This window comes from Heterocephalus glaber, unplaced genomic scaffold (genome assembly GCF_053883595.1).
Source record: "Heterocephalus glaber isolate CG9 unplaced genomic scaffold, H.glaber_assembly_v1.0 deba00001608, whole genome shotgun sequence".
NCBI classification, from domain to species: domain Eukaryota; kingdom Metazoa; phylum Chordata; class Mammalia; order Rodentia; family Bathyergidae; genus Heterocephalus; species Heterocephalus glaber.
The window spans coordinates 40906926-40934471 of NW_028258379.1; the positions used below are offsets into that span (position 1 = coordinate 40906926).

General features: G+C 64.7%; 1 protein-coding gene across 12 annotated transcripts; it reads left to right on the top strand.

Moving 5' to 3' along the window:
• Nucleotides 1–4188: 4188 nt before the first annotated feature.
• On the top strand, nt 4189–26952 carry Inf2 (inverted formin 2). 12 transcript variants are annotated; one of them, XR_015445190.1, is made up of 24 exons: nt 5072–5183; nt 14278–14677; nt 15642–15757; nt 15825–15984; nt 16328–16361; nt 17029–17170; nt 17545–17686; nt 17843–18535; nt 18771–18916; nt 18992–19053; nt 19171–19273; nt 19558–19643; nt 19931–20031; nt 20190–20260; nt 20332–20439; nt 20700–20770; nt 21351–21471; nt 21726–21890; nt 22076–22178; nt 22343–22504; nt 22999–23610; nt 24042–24101; nt 24585–24773; nt 26208–26952. XR_015445190.1 is itself a non-coding variant. In XM_021243618.2 (23 exons), the coding sequence occupies exons 2-22, from the start codon at nt 14287–14289 to the stop codon at nt 24098–24100; spliced, it is 3648 nt and encodes a 1215-aa protein (XP_021099277.2). In that variant the 5' UTR covers nt 4189–4238; nt 14278–14286; the 3' UTR covers nt 24101; nt 26208–26952. The 12 variants fall into 12 exon arrangements, 8 of the variants coding, with proteins under 8 accessions (XP_021099277.2, XP_021099272.2, XP_021099252.2 ...); XR_015445191.1 differs by having other exon boundaries at nt 24585–24642; XR_015445192.1 differs by having other exon boundaries at nt 24045–24101.
• Nucleotides 26953–27546: the final 594 nt, after the last annotated feature.

Genomic DNA, 27546 nt, shown 5'->3' on the forward strand with positions numbered 1-27546 from the left:
GCTGGTGTTCCCTCCTGCTGAACCTGGAATCATCCGGCAATGTCCCTGGGAAGGTTCTGCTCGCCTTGCTGCTGTGGGGAAGCATCAGGCCCAGGCAGAGGGGACCAGCTCCCCTGCCATCTTAGTGCCCGCCTGGCAGAGAGGACGCAGATGCTGTTAGTATTCCTCAAAGAACTTGAGACTCACTCTGTTCAAAGGCTTGCTCTATTAAGTCCCCTTTTAAGGTGCCGATGAGGCAAATATCATCTATTTAATTCACAAATGCATTTGAAGAAGGAAGAGTCCCTCCTATAGTGACCATTAGAAATCACTAGATTAAGAAGGAAAACAGCATGCTTGGTAAAATAAACCAAATATTTAAGGTCTAGATGTGGCTCTGTGTGCTGCTTTAATAAATCGAGCGTCAATGTTGAAAACTCAAGGAGTGGCAAGTCCTCAAGGACACTGCAAGCTTGGGTGGAGGGGCCAGGGACAGAGCACCCCGGAGGCAGCAGGACCTTGGGTGCCTCCTGGCCCTTTGGTAGCCCTCTGATGACCCCCACATGGGGGTCCAGAAGTGACCCCTCCTCCTGCACCTCCAGCCTGGGGCCACATTCTCTGTGCCCAGCGCCCCCACGGCCCTGGCTTCCCAGGTGCGGGGACAGGGCCATCCCCAGCAGCCCGAAGCCCCAGGGGCCACTGTGGCACATGGGGAAGGTGTCTGGGGAGACCGAGGAGAGCTGACATCAGGAAGCCAAGCTGGTGCCGGGGGCCGGTGGCGAAGGCCTCAGCCCCCAGGGCCACATCACAGTCAGCGTGCGGCCACCTGGCCCCTTAGTCATCAGTGACCACCTTCTGCTTGGCTTGGAGTCCAGGCTTGGCTGTGTCCACAAAACATAGTCCAGGGCCAAGCCACCAGCCAGGAAGCCCAGGCCCCGCTGCTTCTCTGGGGGCACAGGCGGGGCTCAAGGCCAAGCCTAACTGTGCCCACCGATCTCCTGCCCAGCTCTCCCCAGCCCTGCTCGGCCAAGTCTGCAGCTTCCAGGCCAGGGCAGGGCGAGCAGACAGGGCCACATTCCTGGGTGGGATCAGGCCTCTCCCTGCACCCAAAGCCTTGAAGGAGGCCCTGGGGGCCCCACCTTGTGCCCCTGGTCCCTCCTCATTCCCTGTGCCTGGGCAGCAGCCCCAGCAGCTTCCCACTTCCTTAGCTGCAGAGCCTCTTTGAGCAAAGCGGAGCAGCCCCCATTGCATCAAGCACTCCGTGCAGAGCCAAGGAAAAGGCCTCTTGGCTGGGGAGCAGCGGTCGGCTGGGGTCAGCTGAGAGGCCCAGGCTGCCTCTGGCAGAGTTCCCGTGCTCCCCAGGGTGCTGCTCCCTGCTGGGCCCCACCAGCCTCCTGCTCCGGCCCCACCTCCTGAGCCTCCTCCTTGGAAGGTGGGCAGTGCAGCCTGCAGACTCGGAGGCCCCGGGCTGCGGTGGGGACACACGGCCCAGTCCAGGCCCAGGCCCAGCTGCCGGTGACACTGTTCATGCTGAGGAAGAGCCAGGGCCACAGGGGTCGCCTGTGTCTACAATTCTTGCCAGGCGCCCATCCGAGAGCATGGCCAGTGCCCACCAGGAGCCAGGCTCAGGAACCGCACCAGCCTCCTGAGCACCCACAACCCAAAAGCCACCTGGGCCGTGACAGGTTCGAGACGACACATTTCACAGTCACAGAGAGAAGGGGCACAGAGACTCATGTGGAGCAGAAGCAGTCAGGCACGCGCGTGGATGTTGAATCTCAGAACCAGCAAATGGGACCCACGGAGCAGGGGTGAGAACGAAGTCACCTCCTCCAGGGACGCCCAGGGGAGCAGCACCATGGCACTTCCTGGGCCCTGGAAGCACTCACTGCATCTGGGTGGTGGTACCCAGTATGCAAGAAGGCACAGCCCCAGCCAGGCATGGGGCATACACTGCAACCCAAAGCTTCGGCTTGTTATTCGCCATGGTTATGAACCATGAAGGGGGAAGCACAGACCAGGTTCTGGGAAGCCTTTGCTCACTCTTGGGACTGATCACTACACAGTCATTGCGTTGTGGGTTTTCCTTTCGAGGCCCCTGGTTACTGTGTGTCATCATTCCTGAGTGTGGAGCTCTCTCGGGCAGCAGTTCGGGGACTCTTGTGGAATGAGCCTGTTTACCTCAGGGCACAGCCTCAATCATGAAGCCAGGCAGCACCTCAGCACTGTGCCCGGGGCCTCTTTAAAGCCAAATTCCCAGCCGGGCACTGGGCACGCCTGCCACCCCAGCTCTCCAGGGGCTAAGGCAGAAGCACTGCAGTTTCCAGGCCAGCCTGTCTCAAAATAGAATTTAAAAAGGGCTCAGGATGTGGCTTAGTGAGAGGGTCTGGGTTCAGTCGAACCCCACTACTGCAAAACAAACAAAAGAAACTCTGGGGTACTTAATTAACAGGCAGGGACCGTGGTCTAGAGGATGAGATCTGGGACCAGAAGGAGAGTGGCCCACAGCCCACCTGCACGGACACCCGCACATGGAGGACTCAAGATTTTGCAGCTCTGTGAATGTCCTGGAGTGACCTGAAAGTGCCTCAAGTATTGACTAGGGCCACGGATAAACTGCATCGAGCAGGGGAATTCACAAATACAGAATCTGCAGACTCGACTCTGTGTGCCTGTGATGTAGACAGGAGGGTAGAGGCTCCTGCCAGGCCCTGGCCCCAAATGCCCAGCCCACCTCTGTCCCTTCTAACAGAAGCTGCTGGCCCAGCACCTGGTCCCCCTCCCTGGACAAGCACGGCATCCACCTCCTGCAGCCAGGGGCCCTCAGCAGCTCTCTGGGAGCAAATAGAGAGCTAGAGGAGGGCCCCTGCCTGGGGCCACTGGTGTGGGCACGGAGGGGCTGCCCTGGTGAGGCCACAGCAGCCTCCCTGCCCAGCTGCAGAGCGCCGACCAAGGCTGAGAGCCCACCTACCTGGGGTGGCAAAATGAGTCCTGTCCTTCTCAGAAAGGACAGAGCTGGACAGGGGGGGTGGGTACAGGGAACGTGGGCAGGTGGGCAGTGGACGGTAGGCCAGCGGGAGGGCAGGAGGTGACAGTGTGGGCAGACAAGTGGCTCGGTGGAGGGTGGCAGCGGGCAGGGTGAGGGTAGGTGGCAGGTGACTGGGTGGATGGGTGGAACAGTGGGTAGGTGATGGGGGTGGACATGTTTTCACCGACTTCACTCTGTGACAGTATCGGAGGTTGTCCCAGGGCATCCCAGGAGGACGGGAAATGAAAAAGGTTTCAAAAGAAAAATGTCAGGAACCATTCTGGGTGCTGGGCTGGCAAAGGAGATGAAACCCAAGCCAGGCTGCAGCTTGGGGTCCCGGGTGGCCTGGCGACCCCTCAGCCTGCACATAGCTGCCCGCCAGCCTCAGGGCCTTCCCGGCTCTGCACACGTCCGACCTCGGGCTGGGAGGTTCTCTCCTGGCAGTGCCCACGCCCACTCCGCCTCAACCCACCCTCAGCTTCAGCTTCCCAACCGGAGCGGTCGCGAGCTCTCTGCAGGTCTGTGGCTTCGAGGCCTCCCTCGCTGTGGTCTGAGCAGGGCCGCACGGGGCTTGGCTCGGTGTGGCAGGGTCTGCCTGGTGTTGGCTGCTGGCGGCACCTGCACATCATGGTGAGCTGAGCCCATGGACGGGGCCTCGTGTGGCTTAGAAAACCATGGTTGAGGCAGGAGGCCTGAGAACATAAGGTTGTCCTGTGCTGGATATAGAGGGGCCTCCAGTGCCGGCATACCGACCCACACTGCCACACTTCCCACCCCTGGCCCCCAGCACCCACTCTACCCACGACACGCACGCACACCCTCACGCCCGAGCCACCACTCAGCCTCCCCAGGAACTCCCCAGTGTCTCCCGCCTACCCGCATCTTCCTGCTCTCCCCCTGCTCCACCCCTCGGGGGCAGCACAGCCCAGGGTGCAGGGCCCCTCCATAGCCCCTGGCAGGAGCCGGGCCAAGGTGCCGGCTCCTCTCTCTGGACACCGGGATCCTCACACCTGAGTGCGCAGCTCCAGCCCAGCCAGGCCCTGCCTGGGTCTGCTGACCCCCGGAGTGTGGGGGCATGAGTGATTGGGTGGGCAGGGGTAGCGGCCACCCTCAACACTGCTTTCCCAGCTTGGGCCCTGGGCCCGCCCAAGGCTAAAGGTCATACTCCTCCTTCCGGAGCAAAATACACGCCCACTGACCAGTCCGTGCAGCCAGGCCCAGCGCGGGAGAGGTGAGTCAGGCGACCGCGGCCTTCCCCAAGGTGGTGCCAGTGCCAAGCCACCCCTGGGGTCCCCAAGACACCGGGATGCCCAGGCCCCAGTTCACAGGAGGACAGGAAGGTTCAGTGGTGAGGGTCACGGAGTGAGCCTAGAGACAGCCCAAGAGCCAGGGAGCCTCCAGGGCAGAGCCACGCCCGCCAGGTCTGGCCACTCCAAGAATGGCCACCACCTCCCAGCCATCAGCGGGGCCTGGCAGACTCCCCGGGCACACCCGGAGCTCAGGACCTTCCTTCAGCACAGGCTGGGGGCGGGCCAAGAGATTGCCGAGGCCAGGAAAGGTGGGCAGGGCACAGACACAGGAGTGGATTGAACGCCAGAGGGCGTGGGGCGGGTGCAGGGCGGACCCCCCTCCCCCGCATTCAGGCCTGGGCAGTTAGTTGTCCGAGCCCTCCCTGTTCCTGGGCCACACTGCAGGTTCAAGATGAGAGGCGACCCTTCTCCCTGTGTTCACGGCTATCCTCAGACAAACGGAGAAACTGAGGCTCGGGCGGCCACAGCCCAGCGTGGGGGCAGTGGGCGCTGGAGCAGGGCCCGGGACAGGGCTGGCAGGTGGATGGGCTCGGACCCAGGAGGCTGGGAAGCGCCCTCTCCCACGAGGGAGCAGGCGGGGACGCGCCATTCCCCAGGCTTGAGCAGGGCTCCGAGCTGCGGCCAGAGCGGGGGAGGCGCGGGAATCCCACGCACTGCCTCCGCGGGGACCGGGTCGGCCGAAGGGGCCCCGCAAGCGCCCCCGAATCCGCCCTGGGACGTCAGGGGACCCCGCCCCCTCGGGCGCCGCCCCACACGTGGCCTCCGCGGGCGGGGCGGTGCCGCCCCTTCCTCCCCGCCCAGCCGGAGCGCGAGAGCTCGGACCGCGCTGATCGCCCGCCCCGCCCGCGCAGCCGAGCGCCCCATCGGTGAGTCCGCGTGCCCGGTGTCTGGGGGTAAACTGAGTCCGGAGGCAGCGAGGGCGCGCTTGGGCCTGGGGATGGAGCTCTCGTAGCCCGGGGGCGCCCGGGTGGCAGCGAGCCGGGACCCGGCTCCCAGGTGCAGGGTGGGGCAGGGTCCGCGGGCCGCCCGCAGCCACCACATCCGCAGTTCAGAAAATAAACTTCTACTCCGTCCGCCGCGCCAGCCTGAGCCGCCTGCTGGCTGCACGCGCCCACGCGCGGGTAGGCGCACAGGCGGCCCCGCGCCCGGCCTAGGGGCGAGGCCCCTCCGCAGGGTCGGGCCTGTGCTCCTGGCCCCTTCCCGCCGGGCCCCGGAGGCCCGCTGCGCCCCATTGCGCAGCACGAGCGGGGCGCGGGCCCCAGCCGGACGCGCAGGGGTCCGGCAGAGAGGGCCCGGACCTGGGCGGGAGGCTGGCACGCCCAGGCAGCCGGCCGGGTAGGGAAGTCCCGGCCCACCTGCCCTGTCCCCCGGTCTGGGCCTCGGTTTCCGTCTGCTGGGGGCGAGGGGCGGGGTCAGGCTTGCGGCTTCTCCTGCAGGAGAAGGGCGGGGACCCAGGGCACCTTCAGGCAGGGCTCGGGGGCCTCCTGTTGGGTTTGGTTTTCTCTTTTTTTTTATTGGTGCCGGGGATCGAACTCGGGATCTTGCACTGGCGAGGCAGTTAGCGGCACCACTGAGCTAAATCCCCGGGCCTGTGTTTGGTTTCAGGGCTGTCCCCACCCACCAGGTCAGCAGGAACTTTCAGTTAAAAAGCCCAGTTGGGGGTCGGGGGTTTAGCTCAGTGGTTCAGCCACCTGCCTCATAAGTGCAAGGTCCCGAGTTCGATCCCTGGTACCAAAAAAAAAAAAAAGCCCGGTTGGGCGCGAGTCCCTCTTGGGACAAGTCTGGCTGACCACTGCCGTCCACCTACCCATTCTGTCTTCAGGACCCCCAAGCTCTACGTGGTCATGGCCCCATGGGCGGGCCAAGGGGGCATCGCTGGGGTCTGAGGTGGCCCCTGGGTGGGCTGCTGTGGAGGGCTGCACTCCCTCCCAGGCGGAACGGCAGAACTTTAACCTTCAGAGCTGGCTCTGTGGAGGTGTGCTGCTGTCAGCTAATTATGCTTACCTCGGAACGGAAGGGGGACGGGGAGCTTTGCCTTAAATAGACTGTGCCTTCCATCAAAGTACCATTGCTCCCCAGGTGGAAAGTTTGAGGTTCGTGGGGGCCTCCGGAGGGACGGGTGATCAAGGCGTAACAGTGGCGTACCACAGGCATGAAGGCGGGCCAGGCAGGGCCAGGCCTGGCAGAGGCAGGACATGGGCTCGGCTGTGGTTTTCCAGGGTGCCAGTGTCTGCTGCCTGCCCCCAGGCCTGCTTTGGCTGTACGCACAGGCGTCTGTGGGTGCAGTCATGGCCAGTGGAGCCTGTGGGTGGGTGGGTGGGGTTGTCCTGCTCTGTTTCTGGAGCGCATGTTGGGGAGTCAAGCAGGAGACCCCAGGTAGAGCCAGTCCTGGAGACGCCTGACCTCAAGGACAAGAGGTGTGGCTAGGGTGACTGTCCCTGGAGATGTGAGGGTGGGACCCGGATATGTGGCCTCCTGTTGTGGAGACCTCCACCCCACCAGTCTTGCCCGAGTAAGGAGGGTCCCTGGGCAGCCCGAGCCCTGAGCCAGCCGGCTGCCCACCTGCCCAGCTCCCAGCACAAGCGACCTCCATGGTGACCGCTACCAGTGTGGACCCAGGCCAGGCAAGGGGCAGCTGGGCCTGTTCTGTGGGGTTGTTGCTCTGTCCCTCTTACAGCCACTATTTAAGATGTGATTAAATAAGGAACTGTCAGATGGGGAAACCAAGGCACAGGCAGTTGGGTACAGACTCTGCCTGTTCTGGCAGGAGGCGCTCCCAAAGCCCTTGCTGTGGGTACTGGTCCTTGTGCCCACCTCCCCCCGGGGATGGCACCACACCAGCACACAGCCCCCATCACTCTCGCAGTCCCACAGCTGGCACAGGCCTGGGGGCCAGGGACTGCCACCCTGGGAGACGGAGGGCTTTGTCCTGGTCAGATGGCCCATCTGGGTCTCCAGATAGGGCGAGGCCGGGCACAGCTCCCCTGGTGGATGCCCCCTGGCCCCTTCCCCGTGTGACCCAGACCAGCCCAGGCATCAGCCCTGGACCCCTGCAGCTGCTGGCTGCCCACTGGCAGGGTGGGGTGAGTCTCCATCTGGTGGTGACTGAAGCCAAGGCCCATCCATGCTATCCAGGACAGGACAAACAAGACCACTCCTGTTCCGTCCACTTTTCTCAGTGGCAGGAAGGAGAGCGAGCAGATGGGGCCCCTGGCAGCCTCCGCGTCCCGGGCAGTGCAGCACTCAGGAGGGGCAGGCTGGCATGGTGAGGACTGCAGGGAGGCCTCTGCAGGGTTGGGGGCCCCAAGACACCCGGAGACTGTCACAGCACTGCCCACTCCCCCCGGGCCACACCTGGCCGGCACCTGCACCACAGTGACGGAGGGTGCAGCGGGTGGAAGGCCTGCTCCTGAGGCTGCGTCCCCGGCTGGGCCCACTGTGGAGGCCAAGGCTGCAGAGCCAGCTGTGGGAGGCAGAGGGCGAGGGGAAAGCCAGGGCTGGGTGGGAGGGAGAGGTGGGCTCTGCTCCTGTCCTGCAAGTTGTGCCACTGAGGCCTAACACCGCAGCTCAGCACTGAGACAGCCAGAGCACAGCGGCTCCCGCAGGGTGGGCAGGTGCCGCAGCTGGACACCACCTTGGGGGTGCGTCCCTCGGGCCTCCTGAGGCTGTGGGTGGAGGCCACGCTGGGCCCTCGCTGTGCCCACGGGGCAGGGGCTCCTCTGCTGGGCCTGCCTTTGGCCGTGTCCACAGTGGGGTGGCCTGGGCCTGGCTAGCTCTGTGCGGAGGGCTGGCATCCCCGTGGCCTTGATGGCCCTGTCTGCCTGGCCGGGTCCTTTTGGGCCTTGCATGTGGCCTCTGTGTACAGCCGGCCTCCCCCACCGCCACGTCCCCCCACCCTTGTGTCCCTGTTCCCACTTCAAGTACAGCTCAGCTCTGCCTCCTGTGCCCAGCAGCGGGAGGCGGACATCTCTCCGCTGCCCGCGGGGAGAGGGTGCTGCCAGTGCTTCGCCTGTCCCTGCCTCCCTCGTCCACAGGGGTCTCAGGACAGGTCCCTGGGATGCCCTGCTCAGAGGGACCGGGCCCTGCAGGCGGGCGCTGGAGGCGGGGCTGCCTTCAGCAGGTGGCGGAGCAATGATGGGGACCCAGTAGGTTGCCCCAGAGAGGACACGAAGAGTGGGCAGCTTGGGTGGGGACCGTGCAGGCCTCCCCCAGCAGCGCTGCAGGTGTAGTGGGTCTGGATCCACCACAGCCCCAGGCCTTGTGAGTTTTTATTTTGAGACAGTCTCACGGAGTTGCCAAGGTGGGACTCGAACTTTTGATCCTCCTACCTCAGTGTCCTCTGTGCTGGGGTCGCAGGCCTGTGCCCCTGTGCCCGCTTCCTTGCCACTTCACAGATGAGCAAGGTGAGCCCAGAACGGGCTGGCTTTCCCGGGGCCTGGTACCCTCAGTTTCCAGCCAGGGCTGCCAAGAGGCATGCTGTGCCCACGCCAAGCACCTCGCCCGCCCGGTCGGGCCTGACAGGCTGCTGGCGCTGGCGCTGGCCGCCGGGCCCAGGTGGCTGAGTGGGGTCCAGGTGGCCAGCCCAGCCACAGGGCAGTCAGGGCCCAGCCCTTCACGTGGTTTCAGGGCCTGTCGTCTCCTTCTGCCCCCCGCTGATGTTGACACACTCATCTCTGTCTGTCAGGCAGGGTCAGGAGGTCAGTGGTTGTCCAGGGCCTGCGGGCCAGTGGCAGAGCCTCGTCCTGCCCGGAATCGGAGCCACCCCTGCCCCAGGCCTTGGCAGATGCCTTGGCCGTGCCAGGCTGGGCCAGCTGTGGCCCTCCCGCACTCTCAGTCCATCTTTGTTCCTTCTGCCTCTGGGAAGGCAGCCCGGAGCGGGGACATGGATGGGGGACAGGGACCTCGGGACTGGCATGGGGTAGGCAGAGAGCAGCCTTCCCACCCCGCCCACAGGCTGGGGCCTGAGGCACCAGCACACAGCCACCAGGACCTGAGTCCTAGCCTCCCTGCCCCGGGCTGGGAGAGGCCTTTCCGAGGACAGCGTAGCATAGGAGGGACACAGCAGCCTTTTGGAGGCGAGTCTCCACAGTGTCCGGTCTTAGGGCAGAACCTAAGCACAGCACCCTGGGGTGGCCTGAGTTCTCCTGGGTGTGCCCCATGGCCCAGTGAAGCATCTGCAGAGGGAAGGACAGGGGCCCAGGCACCAGAGGAGGCCTCCAGTCCGGATCACCTTGCCTTGCCAGATCCCTGGCCCAAGCTGCCCTCCGTGTCTGAGTGGAACCACCACAGGGTGCTGTGTTCAGGTGTCTTTGTCATTCCCCAAGCCTCTCCAGAACCCCAAGGTTGTCGGGCGGCCAGGCCCTCAGAGAGCAAGCATTGACTCTGCTCTTTGTCCAGCTGGGGAGTCGGGGCCCAGAGAGGGGCCCTGTGGTGACAGCAAGTCCAGGGCAGCCTGGGCCTGCATTGTCTCGCAGCAGATGGAAGCGAAACCTGGCTTCCTGGTGCAGGGCCGCCACCCTTCCTGTCCTCCCTGGGCCGGGGAGCATGGTGCTGGGGGAGGGGAGACCCGGAGACCACCCTGCCTGCCCACTGAACCCCAGTACGTGGTGCCAGCACAGGAGTGCAGCCCAAGGGTAGCACCCACCATGCTCTGGCAGGCATATCCTGTTTCCTGCTCCTGTTGGCATCAGGCAGGTGTCCTGGTGACAGACATGTCACCCCACATGTGGCTGCAGCCCTACTTAATGCACCTGCTCCCTGCATTTTTTTTTTTTTTTTTGGTACCGGGGATCGAACTCAGGTCCTTGTGCTTTTGAGGCAGGCGGTGGAACCACTGAGCTGAATCCCTGGCCCTATGCTCCCTGCTTTTTGCTGTTTAACCTGCTGCTGAGAGCACCATCATGCCCTCCCGTCCTGGCCTCTCTGCCCTGGGGAGCAGCAGCAGTGGTCCGGGGTCTTCCTTGAATGAAGGCAGGCTCAGGTGGCTGTCCTGACCTGGGGCTGCAGGTGGCAGCTGGGTGTTCCAGACCTGCCCAGGCGAGCCTGCTGCAAGTGACCCTTCCAGGGCAGCCCCAGTCCCCCGGGGGGCTTGCAGCCTGATGGGAAGGAGATACTAGCTGGCAGGAGGGGAGGTCACAGTGGACGGGGTCAGCTGCAGGGACTGCCTCAGAACCCCCGGAGCTGCCAGGGACCGTGCAGCTCTGAAGAACTGAGGGTTGCCAGGCAGTGGAAAAATTTAGGTTCTTGCAAGAGCTAAAAATAGCGTTGCAGCCCCTGCCTCCAGGTTCCGGAATCCCGCTCCTGCTGCTCCTTCTGCCCACCCATGGAAGATGAGCTCCCTCCTTCTGCCCACCCCCAGCCCCATCCCAGAAGCATCCCAGCCTCTGTTCTGGTACTGTCAGGGCCCTCTAAGCTGCCTCCCCACCCCCAAGTGCCCCTGCCCTCCTCTGCCTCTGACACAGCTCCCCAGGACCCCACGACACAGGCTGAAGCTGGCCTGTCCCTCCTGGGGAACCTGGCAGGAGCCACAGGTCCCCAGGCCTAGCATGCTGCTCAAGGGCAGGGAACCCTTCTGTGCCACCTGGGAGCCAGTGACCGGTTGCCCTCGCTGGGGTCCCTCCAGGCAGTGCACGGCCCAGAGCCCACCTGGACACCCCCCGCCCTCTGGCTCCGTGTGCACAGCAGGGCCAGGGAGAGCACCTGTGAGGTCTGGGTCACCGTCACCCCACCTCTCCATTCGTGGGCGGACCCACGACTCCCAGCCAGGGCAGTGGCCTCAGGCACCCTGAGTCAGTGCTGCTGCCTGGGCTTGTGGAATGGAGGTACAGGCATCACCATGCCAGGTGCCCAGGTGCAGGGAGGGGTCAGATGTCTTACCAAGAGCCACCTCCAAGGGGGTGGCCAGCGGCTGACTGGACCCCAGTCCCTGCCTCTGCAGGGGCTGGCCCCTGGCAGGCCCTGTGGGAAACCCCACCTGCAGGAATCTTGGTCTGAGCGGAAAGCCCGGCAGAGGGCCCTGCAGTCAACAGATAAAGCAAAAGCTGAAGAGCCAGTGACTGGTCATCCTGGTGAGGGATGAGCCCCACCCGCAGCAGCTTCCTTGGGGCCAGGGGGTGCTGTGCGGGGCCATGGGACACTTCCTCCATTCTCCTCAGCAGTCTGGCTGACTGGAGCCTGGAAGGTGCTGGGTAAAAGCACTGCTAAGGCAAATTCCTGCTCAGGGCCCTGCCCTGAGGCCACACTCCCAAACGGTAGTCTGAGCTGAGTCCCCTGCCAGGCCTGGCTGGGAACCAGACCCTCAGCCCCAGGGCTGGGCAGGCCCAAAGCCGAAGGCCGAAGGCCCACGTTCCCGACACTCCTGGAGTGCCTGCTGGCCCTGTCCCCACTTTGCAGATAGAGAACAGAGGCCCAGGGCATCTGGCCCAGGGCACCGCTGGCAAGCTCAGGAATACGCTTCCACTTGGGCTGGCCTCGGTACCCACTGGGGCACTGTCGCCAATTGCACTATGCCCCTGAGACCAGTAAACTGGGTCCTCATCGTCCTGTGCCCTGGGGCTGGCAGGGCCCTGTTCAGGATTGCAGCCACCTCTGTGCCTGACAGAGAGACCCAAGGGCGAGCAGGGGTGGGGGAGCTTTAGTCTCCGTGGAGAAAGGAAGGCTGACGGGAAGCAGGGGCTCCTATAGCTTGGGGCTTTGTGGCTCCTTGTTGGACAAAAATTATGGAAGCTGTCGATCACTGATGAAGACCCACAGTCGTGCGGGGTCTTGCTTGGCTTTGGGTGTAGGTCGGCCCTTTGCCGGGGCTGCCCATCGTATGGGGTTGCAGTGTCACCTGCGAAGAGGCAGGGCCTTTGTAGGGTCGCGTCTCTGCCTGGGGCCTGACCCCACCGGTCTTTGTGAAGTTGTGCAGTCTGCTGGCATCAGGGGGAACGGCTCTCACCTGGGCCTCTGGGTGTCCAGCCGAGCTTGCTGGCCCAGCTGGACAGTCACCTCCTGCCCAGGTTCCACCGTCAGACCAAGGGGGTGCCCATTATTTGGGGCCTTTTAGGGAGCTGTAGTTCTAGGGACAAGGGGTACACAGGTGGGGAGGACTGGGCAGCACTTGGGGCAGTCCTGAGGTCAGCAAGCACCCTGGCCTTCGTATCTGGGGACCCTGGGGCCTGGGCACCGAAGCTCTGGGCGGCCCTGTTATGTCCAGCTCAGGTCCTTCTGCTTGGAGAGCTCAGGCTCCCAGCTGGAGTGAACACTGTGGATGCCAAGGCCTGGCTGGGAGGGTTCACGCTGCGTCCATTCAGCCTGTGCCAAGGGGGCAGGGACTCCGGCCAGCAGGGCGGAGAGTGGGTGGGGAAGGGAGGACCCACACCAGGCAGCTCCTCAGGCAGCTGCCTAAGGTGGGCGTCAGGCATCCAGAGGCCACTCAGCCTTGCTCCTCCTCACGGTGGAGCAGCTGCTGCTCCTCCCTACTGGGCCTTGGGGACCTGCAGCAGCGTGGAGTCCACAGCGATGAGAAGCCCACGGCAGGGTCCGGAATGGGTGGGCAGAGGCGGCCGCAAGGTCTTGTGCATCTGGGTGAGTGGACACAGGTGACCGAGGGTGGGCCTTAGGCTTAAACATGGGGGTCCAGGGAGGACCGCAGGCTCCTCGCTTTCTGAGGCCTAGCAGGGGCTCAGGCTGTGGGCCGAGGAAGGAGTGGAATCCACCCGGTGCCTCCATCACCTGCAGGCCTGAAGCCAGAGATACAGATGCAGAAACCAAGGCTTAGGCTGAGTGACCGGGCTGCGGGTGGTACCTAAGCCGGGTCCATTCACAGGATGGAGGGACTACCTCTTGTCCACCCCTGACCCAGCAGGGCAGCTGCAAGGCACACGATGAGGGGCTGGACAGAGCCTTGTCCTGTGTTCTGAACAGGCAGGGGCACTGCAGGACCCTCACCCAAGCAAAAGTGGGCCCTGGGGACCCAGGAGCACCTGAAAGGGGTGCCTGTCTCCCCACCCTGCTCAGCAAATGGGTCCTGGGTGGCCCTGGGCGGCCCCTTTGTGGTCTCAGCTTACCAAGTTGAGCAGGACTTGTAGCAGAGCCACACCGGACAGAAGCACTTAGACTGCCGGTGACCCCTGGGGTCTGGCCACACCTCCGCTGTCCTCCATGGTGGAGCAGTGGGTACGAGACCTGGCCTCCCTGAGTGTTTCCTCCATGGCCCCACAGCGGAAGGTCTGGGGAAGGTGCCCTTCCAGTGGGGCCAAGTCCACCCAGTGCTGCCCACCAGGGCCACCCTCCTGTGGCTCCACGCTGCCGTTCTCAGGCCCTAAATATAAGATCGAAGCCGTACATGGTCGCAGGAGGGCCTGGGATGCCCCTGACCTTTGAGGCTGTCCCCAGGGGCTGCAGTGGGGACAGAGTTGCAGCCAGCTGGGTCCACGCAGGGGGGCTCGAGGTGGCGGCAGGATGCTGTCTGCCTGCCCCATGGTTCTGCTTAGGAAAACCATGTTTTGGGGTGTCCCTGGCCTGGAGTCAGACCCACACTCTGACCCCTGGGGCCCAGTGCCAGTTCATCTGTGCACCCCCGTAACTGTGGTCTGGGGAGACCACAGCCGCCCACCTGGGTGAGCACCAAGCATTCGTCACTCAGCCGAGGCCATGGGCAGCTGGGACGCACCCCGGCCGGGAAGGGACTCAGAGACACAGTTCCAGCAGCATCGTCCCTGCCAGTCAGTGGCCTTCCAGCCAGCGTAGCTGCCCACGGGGCCCCTCCAAGCCTCCCAGCTCAGGATCTGAGGTTTGTGATGCAGCTTCTCCTCCCTGGATCTGCTCTGGGGTCCTCCTGTTCATTGAGAGGCCCTAACCCTCTTCCCTTCCAGCCCTCTCAGCAGGAAGCAGTGGGGAAACCTCCTGGTGGCCACGCCTCTCAGCCTGGGGGTCACTCCTGTCCCCTGACCACCTCCTCCCTGTCCTGTCCTGCAGTTTGACAAGATGTCGGTGAAGGAGGGTGCACAGCGCAAGTGGGTGGCGCTGAAGGAGAAGCTGGGGCCGCAGGACTCAGACCCCACGGAGGCCAACCTGGAGAGCGCAGAGCCCGAGCTGTGTATCCGGCTGCTGCAGATGCCCTCCGTGGTCAACTACTCGGGCCTGCGCAAGCGGCTGGAGAGCAGCGATGGCAGCTGGATGGTGCAGTTCCTGGAGCAGAGTGGCCTGGACCTGCTGCTTGAGGCGCTGGCGAGGCTGTCGGGCCGCGGGGTGTCGCGCATCGCCGATGCCCTGCTGCAGCTTACCTGTGTCAGCTGCGTGCGCGCCGTCCTGAACTCGCAGCCAGGCATCGGGTACATCCTCAGCAACCAGGGCTACGTGCGCCGGCTCTCCCTGGGTGAGCACGGGACGGGCTGGGCTGGGCCAGCTGGGCAGGCTCCCCGGCGGAGGGCGGAGGACGTCCCCACCATTTGCATGGCTGTCCCTTTCGTCCTCTGTCCCGTGGCTCTGCCAGCCCTGCAGTGGCCCCGTCTTCGGCCCCCAGGTCCTGGTCCACACAGTGACCACGTGAGGGCCCATCCCAGCCCCAGGCTCTTGCACCTTAGCCCGGCTAGGCACCAGGCACAGCCTCCACCCCGTCCATTTACACCACCGCCTCCAGATGTCTCCTGGGCATGGCCACGTTGGTCCCGACCTGTGGCAAGAAGCCCCTTGCTGGACAGTGATCTCGTGTGTCCTTTGCCCACCCTCTGTGCTGCTCCAGGGTGGCAACCAGGCCCACAGAGGCTCCCGCGCTGGCCAGGTTTCTGGGCAGGGATAGGGCAGGGCCATGGGGGTGGCCAGGGCCTGTGTGGCCGAGTGACCAGAGGCCGCCCTCCGTTCAACCCGGGGCCCAGCCAGTCAGCCTTCTCCCTGGCCAGGCCCTGGCTGTGCTCTTGTCTGGGGGCCAATGAAACAACCCCCAAAACTTTCCAAGTTGGGCACAGGGTAGAACTCCAGGGCTCATGGGACAAGGACGGACTCTAGGCTGCGTGACCTAGCACAGGGGGTGCTGTTTGGGGAGCACTGCACCCAGAGCTAGCAGCAGGGGCTGGGCCCGCCGAGGCTGACCCCAGGGCACTGGCTGGCCCCTGACCTTGCCTCTAAGCTCTGCCCTGCAGGGGTGGCCCTGCAGTGTGGGAGGCAGGGTGGTGCGGACATGAGTCAGCAGGCCAGGCCCCATGCCCAGCACATGGTGAGCCCAGGGTGCCCCCTGGTGTCCACTTGCCAGGCTCTGAGTTGCAGTCAGAAGGCAGTGGCCCCTGTGGGCCATGCTGGCCAGGAGGGTGGACAGTGGGCCGGCTGACATCCACCCCTTCCAGCCTTGGACACATCTAACGTGATGGTCAAGAAGCAGGTGTTTGAGCTGCTGGCCGCCCTGTGCATTTACTCACCTGAGGGCCATGCGCTGACACTGGATGCCCTGGACCACTACAAGGTGAGCGCAGGGCCAGCTGGGGGCGGGGCCTCCCACCCCGGTGCACACTCACCGCCTTGGCCTGCAGATGGTGTGCAGCCAGCAGTACCGCTTCAGCGTCATCATGAGTGAGCTGTCCGACAGCGACAACGCGCCCTATGTCGTCACCCTGCTTAGCGCAGTCAATGCCATCATCCTGGGCCCCGCAGACCTCCGCACCCGCACCCAGCTTCGGAGCGAGTTCATCGGTAACCGCCCACCTGCCCCATCCCCGGGGAGGCACTGTCGCGGGGCCCGGAGCCTCTGGCCACCTCCGCCTGACTCGGGCCTTGGAGCGCCTGGATGTCCACCCTGCTGGCTCCAGTCTGAGGCCGGCTGGGCGGTGGAGGAGGCCGGGACCACTGAACAGGCACCATGTGTGTCTGGCATGCTGTCTCCTCTTGTCCCCTGATGTCCTGTGAGCGGGTGCTTTGTGGGGCAGGAGTGACAAAGGAGGGGAGGGAAAGGGGTCCAGTACAAGTAAGCCAGGCGCAAGAGGTCGGTGGGTGTCCGGGGGCAGCCCCCAGGCCCTCTGACCCACTGTCCCCCCAGGGCTGCAGCTGCTGGACGTTCTGAACCGGCTGAGGTGAGTTCTGCTGTGACCGGCCCTGTGGCTCCCCCTTGCTCCTCCCAGGCGAGGCCCGACCCTGGAGTCCCATCTGCCTGTCCACACTGCACCTCCAGGGGACAGGTGGCTCCTAGAACTGCCCTGTGCCCCATCCTGAGCCCGCTGTCAAGGGTGCCGTAGAAATTGGGCTTCCAGGTTGGCACAGCACCCCAGTTAATGCCAGCGGCAGGCACATGGCAAGGTGTCAGTGTGAGCACACCCTAGATGCAGCTCGAGCACACTGACAGGACCGTTCGCCTCAGTTACCTGCCACCCAGGTGGACCTGGGCCCAGCTGAGCACCTGTCCTGACCTCGGCTCACACTGCCCCAGGGACGCCGGCTGGTGCGGCTGTTGTCCAGTGGCCAAGCTCTGCAGGGTGGGTGCCCATGCCCAGGTGGGCACTGAGGGCCTGGCCCTGCCTGCTGAGGGCTCTGCTCACTGGCCAGGCAAGACGAACAAGGCTCACGCTGTCAGCCCCAGCCAGCACGGCTGTGAAAGGCCGGCCTGGGGTGGGCTTCACCTTCCTTTCCCCTCCCCTCCGGGCTTATGTGGAGGTCATGCGAGGCTCAGACCCATGAGCCCTACCCCAGCTGCCTCCAGGGGCCAGTGGGGGCAGCAGGTCAGCAGCCGGCCTTTCCGCCTAGGGACCTGGAGGATGCCGACCTGCTGATCCAGCTGGAGGCCTTTGAGGAGGCCAGGGTGGAGGACGAGGAGGAGCTGCTGCACGTGTGTGATGGCATCAACATGAACAGCCACCAGGAAGTCTTCACCTCGCTCTTCCACAAGGTAGGCTTGCACAGGGCAGGGGCAGGGCCTAGCAGTGGCACAGAGCTGGGCGCCCTGCAGGTGGATGGGGGCTGTACTGCCCGGGGTCAGGCTGCACCGTCCTGGGCCTCGTAGTTGGCGGCCATCATCGGGGTCCCAAGTCCTGAGCCTGGCGGCCCTCAGCGGGGACACGTGCACGCTGTCATCTGGCAGCATCTGGAGACACCTTCATTTGTCACCGCTGGGCGGAGCGTGTTCCCCGAAGTGTGAGTGGTGGAGACCCTGTAACGCACAGTACAGTCCCCCGTCACCAGGAACACAGGGGCTCATGGGTGTGGACACCCCGGGCAGAGGTGGGGAGCGCTGACCGGGTTCCTGCCTTCTCGCTTGCCCAGGTGAGCTGCTCCCCAGCATCGGCCCAGCTGCTGTCTGTGCTGCAGGGCCTCCTGCACCTGGAGCCCTCAGGCAGCTCCGGCCAGCTGCTCTGGGAGGCCCTGGAGAGCCTGGTGAACCGGGCCGTGCTCCTGGCCAGCGACGGTGAGTGACCAGGAGAGCGGAAGGCACAGCCCACTGGGAAGACACTGTCCTCAGGCTGTGCGGGGAGGCTACCCCGAGCCTGCCACCCCAGCCTGGCCCACTTGCCCACCCTTCCCCGGCCTCTCCCTGACCTGAAAGTGCCCTCCCGTGTCACAGCCCAGGAGTGCACCCTGGAGGAGGTGGTCGAGCGGCTGCTGGCTGCCAAAGGGCGGCCCCGTCCGAGCCCCCAGGACCGGGCCCACAAAAGTGTCCAGGCTGACCTCGACCGGAGCCAGAGGGACAGGCCTCCCAAAACCATTGCCCCTGGGGCTGTGGACACCCCGCAGCCAGCAGTGGCTCCTGCCTGCCAGCAGGTGGCCAGCACCCAGAGCTCCAACGTGACAGCCACACAGCCGGTGGCCCCCCAACAGCGGGCACCCCGCCCGCCCCCACCTGCACCTCCTGTCCTGGGCCCCACTCCCGAGCCCTCATTACACCCCATGCCAGGCCTGGGGGCTGCGTCTGCCCCAGTGCCCCCCCCTCCCCCCCTGCCCAGCCTGGGGAGCCCGTTTTTCTCGGCACCCCCACCTGCACCCCCTTTGCCTGGCTGTGGCAGCGCCCTGCCCCCACCTCCTCCTCCACTTCCGGGCACAGGGTGTCCACCCCCTCCCCCTCCCCTGCCCCCTGGAGTGGGCTGGGGCCCCGGCATCTCTGGGCTCCCCATGGCAGCTGGCATGGAGGAGGTCATTGTGGCCCAGGTGGACCACGGCCTGGGCTCCACCTGGGTCCCCAGCCACCGCCGGGTGAACCCCCCAACGCTGCGCATGAAGAAGCTCAACTGGCAGAAGCTGCCATCCAATGTGGCCCAAGGTGAGGGCTGCACGTGCCCAGCAGGGAGCCGCAGGCTGTCCCCACGCTGGCCTGTGAGGGGCCCACCTCACTTGCCAGGGCAAACCGGCCCTGGGGGCTCTGCCTGCACCGTCAGACACAGGAGTGTACGCAGGCGTGTCCACGTTTGGGCTGCAGGACAGCACTGGGGTGGGTGGACTCCGCTGTGCGCTGCCCCTGGCCGGGCTGTGGGCCTGACGCCAGCCCCTCCCTGCAGAGCAAAACTCCATGTGGGCCACGCTGAGCGGGCCGGGCACCCAGCAGGTGGAGCTCGACTTCTCCAGCATCGAGCGCCTCTTCTCCTTCCCCACCGCCAAGCCCAAGGAGTGCACCACCGCCCCCACCAGGAAGGAGCCCAAGGAGGTGGGCACGGGATGGGATGGGCTGCATGGGCCCCACTGGCTGCCCTCCAGGTTCCAGCCTTGCTGGGTCTTCCAGGTTACTTTTCTGGACCCCAAGAAGAGCCTGAATCTCAACATCTTCCTGAAGCAGTTTAAACGGTGAGTGCTGGCCTGGCCACTGACCACCCGAGGCCCTGCGACTGAGGCCCTGCGACTGAGGCCCCAGGAGACCAAGGGGCTTCTCACTCACCAGTCCCTGTCCCGTCACCCCTCCAGCTCCAACGAGGAGGTCACTGCCATGATCCGGGCCGGAGACACGGCCATGTTCGACGTGGAGGTTCTCAAACAGCTCCTGAAGCTACTGCCAGAGAAGCACGAGGTCAGCTGGGCTCCCAGGCCACGAAGAGGACAGGACAGGCCCTGTCCTGGCTCTCCCCGTGGGGACAGGGCAGGGGAGGGTCCCAGGCCACCCTGCCCGGAGCAGTGAGCACACAAGCCAAAAGAGAACAGTGCAGGAGGGCTTCCTGGAAAGGGCAGGAGCTGGTGTGCGTAGGTTATGTGTGTGTGTGTAGGTTATGTGTGTGTGTGTGTGCGTGCGTGTGCACAGCGCATGTGCATATGCATACGTACAGCAAATCCTGTGCCCGGGCCTTCTCCCGGCAGATTGAGAACCTGCGGACATTCACAGAAGACCGAGCCAAGCTGGCCAGCGCCGACCAGTTCTACGTCCTCCTGCTGGACGTCCCTTGGTGAGTGTGGCCGAGGGGAGCGAGCCCTGCAAGACGGAGGGGCTGTGCAGACGTGGCCCCCTCATCCCCAGCCCTTCCCTGCAGAGCAGGGGCCTGGGGCCCCTCTAGGGGTCTCTAGGGCGGGCTCCTCCTGGGAAGCCCTCCCATGCCCCAGCACCCCAGCCACCAGCCGTGAGGAATCAGGCTTGGGCGGGCCTGGGAATGTGCATGCGGACCGAGCAGCGCTCTGTGCCCAGCACATACTGACTGCAGCGGGGCACCCGGCCCTGACCGCTCTTTCCCGGCAGCTACCAGCTGCGGATCGAGTGCATGCTGCTCTGTGAGGGCACGGCTGTCATGCTGGACATGGTGCGGCCCAAGGCCCAGCTGGTGCTAAACGCCTGTGAGAGTGAGTTCCGCAGGGGAGGAAGGAGGGACAGGCCGGGCGCAGGAGGGGACAGACTCGGTGCAGCGTCAGGACAGCCGCTGAGAGCACTGAGCGGGAGGGGTGACCAGGCAAGGAGGCCTCGGGCCGCGTTCCCACCCTCTCCACTGCCGGCCCCACAGGGCTGCTCACCAGCCACCGGCTGCCCATCTTCTGCCAGCTGATCCTGAAGATCGGGAACTTCCTCAACTACGTGAGTCCGAGGTGCCCCTGTGTGGATGCCCAGCCTGGGGAGGCAGGGGACTCACTCCTGGTCCCTCACAGGGCAGCCACACGGGGAACGCTGACGGCTTCAAGATCAGCACTCTGCTGAAGCTCACAGAGACCAAGTCCCAGCAGAGCCGTGTGACCTTGCTGCACCATGTGCTGGAGGTGGGCCCGGCAGGCACCGGGGATGGATGCAGCACCCCTCCTGCAGCCGCTGTCCCTCCCCAGGACACCTAGCCCTGTCTGGTGTAGGCCAGTCCCTAAGAAAAGCAAAAACATCATGAGATCATGGCCAGGCACCAGGGAAGGACCCAGGAGGCCCCGGGCTGAGGGTTTCCTGATCCTCAGTTGCTAAGGGTTAGAGCTGGGGGAAGCCCCAGGTCCAGGGGCCCAGAGTGAACCTTACTGGACACATCCTGTTGCAGGAAGTGGAAAAGAGCCACCCAGACCTCCTGCAGCTGGCTGGGGACTTGGAGCAGCCATCCCAAGCAGCAGGGTAGGTGGCTTTCTCCAGCCCCCAGTGGCCTGCCACCCCAGCTTCGGCCCCAGCCACAGAGGCTCCAAACAGGGCTGGCTCAGGTCACAGCGCATCCCTGGCACCTGTGGAACCTGCAGCCTGACAGGGTGCTGACCTTCTCTTTGGGACAGGACTTCGCCTCTGCTGTGGCCTTTGTCTCCATGTGGCCTAGACTGGGAAATGAGGCCTAGGGGGCAGGGAGTGGGCTGGGCTGGCACAGCCTTTTGACAGGCTCATGCCACCCCAAGGTTCTGCAGAGGAAACCGAGTCCAGGGCAGCCGTGTCACCTTCCGAGGTCCCACCACCTGGTGGAGCTTGGGGAGGCCCCCAGCCCCGACTGCAGGCCCTGCCAGGTTCCATCATCCCAGATGCCTCTGTGGCCCAGGAGCTGCCGGACCTTGGGGCCAGTCAGACAGGAGGGCAGCTGACCTCCCCACCCTGCTGGCCTAGTTCACAGTGCACCACCAGGTCCCCAGCAGGGTGTGGATGCAGGCCCCCTAGTCCCCGAGAGGCTGGGTGTTGGCTCTCCCTGAGTTGGCCCGGCCCTGGCACCTTTCAGGATCAATGTGGAGATCATCCGCACAGAGGCCAGTGCTAACCTGAAAAAGCTGCTGGACACAGAACGGAAGGTGTCCGCCTCAGTACCCGAGGTGCAGGAGCAATACAAGCAGTGCCTGCAAGTACGTGGGCACAGACCCAGCTGCTGGCGGGAGAGGCTGGGGGGCTCCAGGGAGGGCGTGCCTACCTGGAACTGGCCAGGCCGGAAGGGAGCACAGAGGCGGCATTCAGGGTGGTGGCCTCCCCGAGGCGGGTCCTGGTGCTCAGGTCCTCACGAGTCCAGGGCTGCCCTTGGCTGGTGGCCCTGCCCCCATGGCTGCTTCCCCACCCTGCCGGGCTGGCGACCCTTGAGTGGTGACCGAGCCCCTGCCCCCAGGCCAGCATCACCACCTGCCAAGAGCTGAACTCGGTGTTCGAGGCCATTGAGCAGAAGAAGCTGGAGCTGGCAGACTACCTGTGTGAAGACCCCCAGAAGCTATCTCTGGAGGACACGTTCAGCACCATGAGGACCTTCCGGGACCTCTTCACATGTGCCCTGAAGGTGGGAGGGGCCACCTGAGGCCAGACTGGCGTCCTGTGGCCCCTTGCCATGCCCAGAGGGTTGAGTGGATCCAGCTGTGTAGCCCTGCAGCTGGGGAGGGGGCCATGGCCATCCTCGCCACACCGCGGGCTCCCGGCCAGCAGAGGGCTGCAGGGTGGGTGACAGGCTCCTGTCCGCCCGAGCAGGAGAACAAGGACAGGAAGGAGCAAGTGGAGAAGGCAGTGAGGAGGAAGCAGCAGCTGGCGGAGGAGGAGGCACGAAGGCCCCAGGGCGGGGACAGGAAGCCTGGTGAGGCCAGGCTCAGTGGGATGGGGCAGGGGTAGGGACCGGGGGACATTGTCCTCCCTTGCCCAAGTCCTACAGCTCTGCCCCAGCCAGACCCGTCCTCCCCAGGGCCCCAGGGTGGGATCTGGGTCCCCAGAGCAGCTCTCTGAGGGCCCCTGGCTCCTCAGGGAGGAAGGCGCCTGGGAGGCAGGAGGAGGTGTGTGTGATCGATGCCCTGCTGGCGGACATCAGAAAGGGCTTCCAGCTTCGCAAGACGGCCCGTGGCCGAGGAGACGCCGAAGGGCTCAGCAAGGTGGCCGCCGTGGACCCCGTCAGGCCCCGGGAGCCTGGTGAGCCCGTCTGCCGCTTCTGCATGGTTCCCCTGGTCCCATCCTGCAGCCCTGTGACCTTAAGAGTGCTGCCCACCCCTGCACCCTGGCAGGGGCAATCCCAACTGCCATCCTGGGGGCGTGTCTGTGGATGGTCCTGTCCAGCTCCATCCAGCCCCGGGCACCGGGAGAGCTGGGGGTCGGTGACCCGTCCACAGACACCCCAGGGCTCGAGACGCGGGTGGTGGCCCAGGCAGGCCAGGGGAGGGGCCCACTCTTGGGCAGCTTTCCCCCGGGCCCTGGGGGCAGTGGCAGTCTTTGTGGTCCCCAGGGTGTCCCTGCTGTCCTACATTGCGGACAGCAGGACTGGGACCCAGTCTGGCCGTAGAAAGCCCCACTGGGGCCTCCGGCACAGCAGAGATTAACAGAGCCAGCCAGGCAGGGTTGGCAGCACTTCCTGGGCGGTAGGGGGCAGGCCCTTGCCCTTCGCTGACCGCGCAGCCCTCCGCCCACAGCAGCTGCCAGTGACACTGCGCAGGGCCCCGCAGGTGGCACAGGTTGCCCTGCCCCGGATCTGGACCTTCGCGTCACAGTGACCAGTGAGCCACAGGGCTGGGACCTTGGGGATGCTGTGAGCCGCAGCCCGGTGCCCCCTGGGGAGGAGAGCGGCCTACCACGCCTGGAGCGGCGCTCCTCCTGGTATGTCGATGCCCGTGATTTTCTGGATGCCGAGGACGCCCTGAACGTCTGCCCCTCCAAGGAGGCCTGTCCGGTGGCCCTGGGAGACTCACAGGCCCTGAAGCCTCTGCAGTTCTCCATCGAGAAGCCCCTGGGATCACAGAGTTCAGGACCCCAGGATCACGAGAACCCTAAGGCCTCCCAGGGTGTCCACCAGGCCAAGGCAGACAGCACAAGCCTGGCACCAGAGGACATAGGACCGAGTGGGGATGAGGACAGGGAGGACACAGCCCCAGAGTCTGCACTGGACACATCCCTGGACAAGTCCTCTGAGCACGCAGTGACAGACTCGTCCGGGTCTGGCACCCTCCCCAGGGCCCAGGCCTGGGGCCGGGCCTCAAAGGGCTCCAGCAGGCGGAGGAAGAAGCACCCCTCCAGGAGCCAGGAGGGTAACTCGGGGCTGGGCTGGGTGGCAAGTGGGTCTCGGGGGTCGGGCTCTTGTAGTCGAGGCTCCCTCCGGCCAGGGCTCGGGGCCGCCCCCTCCCGCGGCCACCACCTGGTGACAGGTCCCTTCCCTTACACAGAGGGTGCTGCAGCTCCAGAGCACCTAGGGGAGAGGGAGGGGGACTGGGCACACGGGGTCGGCGCTTCAGGGCCTCGCAGCTGCATCGCTGTACCGCAAACCACTCTGCCCACCGTCACAGCCCCGCAGGGAGTGGGGCAGCTCACGCCAGGCTGCACGGGGCTGGCACTAGGCCCGGCACACCCTGCACTGGGCTCCGTGCAGAGAACCGGGGGTGGTGCCAGTGCTGTCACCCGAGGACAGCAGCCCCTCTGTCACCTGGGACAAGCTTCTGAGTGCTTTTCTTTCATTTAAAAGCAGAGCTTGCCCCTGGTTCTGATGATAATAAAACAAAAAGGCTGTGTGTGGTCCAGTGAGGTAGGTACGCAGCCGCTCTGTGTGCACTAACGGTGGTGGGCGCTGGGCTGAGCCTGCTGCCCGGCCCTCCCGGGTGCTAACCTGGCTTCGCTCTGGCCCCTGGGGCACGTGGCAGGTGCCTCCTGTAGCCCTTGGTGGCGGCTCCTTCCGATCCACTTCCTTGTGCCACCTCCACTTGGGCAGGATGCAGCCTCAGCGCCCGCCTTGAGACCAATGGCCAGGGACGCGGTGGAGCTCCCCGTGGGAGGGAGGGGGCCAAGGCTGCTCCTGCCCCGGTCTTGGCCCTAACCGTGGCCCGCTGCCCCTGCGGCCCTGCAGCTTTACTGACCCCACCTCCCCGGGGGCGCCCTCTGCCCGGAGTCTAGGCGACTCTGGGGCTGCTGCAGTGCGGGTGCTGGCCACGCACGTCCCCAGGGAGGCTGTGAGGGGCTGCAATGGGGTGGGCGGCCCCTCCCTTCCCATAGCCGGCTCTGTGTTGGGCAGGTGCCTCCCAGCGAATGTGGACAGGACCACCGGGGGCCATGTGGCCTGAAGGGCTGAGGTGAAGCCAGGCGCCCCATGAGAGGTCAAGAGGGCCTGACCCCATCTGAGCTTGGCGAGAGCTCAGGGCCCACTTGGCGCCCTGCCCCTCCTCACACCAGGCTGAGGCTCCGGCAGGGGCACAGGGATGAGGTCTGTGGGAGTGGGGACGGGACCCGAGGGCCTTCCACTGAGCTATGCCCCCAGCCCTTCTTATATTTTATTCTGAGACAGGTAGGTACCAGGTACCAGTCAGTCATTAGGTTGCCCAACCGGACTCTGATCTCTCCGGAGTGCTGGATGACAGGTGTACCGCCTGGCTGAGGACTGATAGCTATGCTTGGCGCTACTGTTATGGCCTGAGCCTTTGCCCCTGGCTTGGTTTCTGGTCTTGGACCCTGATCTGAAGCCCTAGCCCATTTTCTTGAAGGGCTGTGGCATCCCCTGAGGTGGGAATGTGGCCTCGCAGCCCTCCAGCAGCTGTGCCCGGAGTGGGGACAATGGTGTCCTGCTGCCTGTGGCATGGAAGGCCACGTGGCCACCGTCCTGTAATAGGTGCTGGGCCCAGTGCCACGTGTGCCCCACCCTTGGGGTCACCTCGGGGAGCGGCCATCTGGGTGGCCACAGGCAGGGGAAGAAACCCCACTGCCTGTCTCCTAGCTTCTCTTTTGGACAGACCTGAACTCAGCATCTGAGAGAGATCAGAGCAAACTGCACCATCTCCCTGGAATTGCAGACCTAACAGAATTGTTCTCCCCTGGCAGCTCTGCCCCAGCTCTAGACCCTTGCAGGGTCACAAGGATGTCCTGATGCTTGGCCCTAGGCCCATCCACAGGGGACTCTGAAGGCCAAGGCGAGCGTGCAGGCCACTTCAGCCACGCCACAGAGTGCTCTGAACTGAGCCATGTGTGCAGCTGTCCAGCAGTGCCATTGTGGCAAATGCATGGTGTTTTGGGAAGTCCTGTCCACAACCCCACTAAGTGGCTGTGGCACCTTGCAGTGTCCTCTGTACAGCAAGTCTGGCTGCTCTGTGTCTCTCTGACTGGTGGCCTTGCAGCCCCTGCCCACCTTGGGCCTGGCCCATCCCCGTTCCTGTCAGAGGGCTGGCGCTGAAATCCCACCTGCTGTGTTCTCAGCAGTTTTTTGTTTGTTGGAACTGGGGCTCAAACTCAGGACCTTGTGCTTGCTAGGCAGATGCAGAGCCCCTGAGCTCCTTCCCCAGCCCTCTATGAAGTTTGTTTCTGCTCGTATTCTGCTGCTTTGGGAAAGAGGTTCTCAAACCCAAGCCTGCCGCATCCCCCACAGACCCCAGGACTCAGGCACCAGGATGGTGACAGGGCAGACTCAGGGAGCACAGAGCGTGCTGGGCAGAGGGTCTGCAGAGCCAGCCAGGCGTCCTGGTAAAGGCCCTGGTCCTCTGTGGGTGGAGACAGCGGGCAAGAGCTCCAGCCCGAGAGGCCCGGTGGGCACCACAGTGCAGACAGTGGGCGTGGGTTGGAGAGCCTGTAATCACTGGGCCCTGGGGCGCAGGGACCTGGAGCCGTCCCCAGCAGGTCTGCCGGTGATGTCCCTTCCTCTGCTCCACAGGCCTCCGGCCCAAGCCCAGAGCCAAGTGAGGGACCCACAGCCATGGCACTGCAGTGGCCGGGACATCCTGCAAGGAGGCTCCACTGGCCAGGTGGGACTGGGCCCCGAGGAGCCGGACTCCGTGCCTTACCCAGCCGGGGGCCTCGGAGCTCCCGGTGGCGTCGTGGCCAGGACCCCACAGGCTGCAGCGCCAGGGGCTGGCGCCCCTTGTACCACCCGCACGCACACAGCTTGTGACCTGGTTTATGACCTGGCATCAGCCCACAACCCTGTCACCCAGCCCTGCTCCCTGGGTGCCTTGTGGCCCTTGGAAGGTGTTGCCTCCCCCCGCAGCCCTGCCCTCGCCAGCTCAGCCAGGGGATTTTTTTTTTTAATTTTGTGTTTTTGGAGACAGGCTTGGTAAGTTGCTCGGGCCGGCCTCCAGCTTGGGACCCTCCTGGCTCAGCCTCCTGTGAGGCCGCAGTTACAGGCATGTGTGACCCTGCCCGGCCCTCAGCTGGCTTTTGATTGAAAGATGGCTCTTCTTGAGTCTGTGCTGTTCAGAGGCAGCTGTGTTGGGCCTGGGTGGTGGGCTAGCAGGCAGTGCCATGGGCAGTGTGCCCAGCCCCTGAGGGCAGCCTTGAGGCCCTGCACCTGGACTGGCCACTTCATCAACATCCCCCAAGACCAGCTGCCCAGGCCCCAGGTGGGCCACCGAGGTGGGAAGCAGCAGGGACTTTGACCAATAAAGAGCAGCATTGGGCCACCATGACTGTTGTGTTTGGGGCAGAAGGGGTGGGGTCGGACAGTGCTCTGGGGGCCCAGTCCACACCAGGCTCCCCTCGCAGCAGCTGGGGTGACGTGGGGAGAGGGATGGGTGATGAGAACGGAGAGCGGCAGGTGGAGGTCAGGGGCACGGGGCCTAGCACGAGTGGGTGGCGCAGGCTCCACAGCCGAGGCGGGGAAGCGGCAGGGGACCGGGCAGACCCCAGCGGTTCAGCCCTAGCTGTCCCGGCCTCCAGACCCACCAGCAGCAGGGTGGGCCCGAACAGGGCTCTGTGTCTGGCACCAGAGGCTGAATTAAAGTTGCCAGTGGGCTTCTGGCCATGGCCCCTTAGTCACTGACAGCAACAGTCATGGAGCCAGGAGCTAGGTGACAGCTTGGGCAGCAAAGGGGACACAAGTCGAGCCGTGCCCCTCTGGCTCCTGGGACAGGCATCAGTGCTCTGCAGTGCCCACTCTGGACATGCTGTCCCCTGCCATGCCCAGCAGCCTGGGTCAGGCCTTCTCAGAATCTCTCTGAGCACCAACCAGGGAGCCTGTGCCGCACACCCAGAGGCCCCAGCACTGCAGGTTTGTG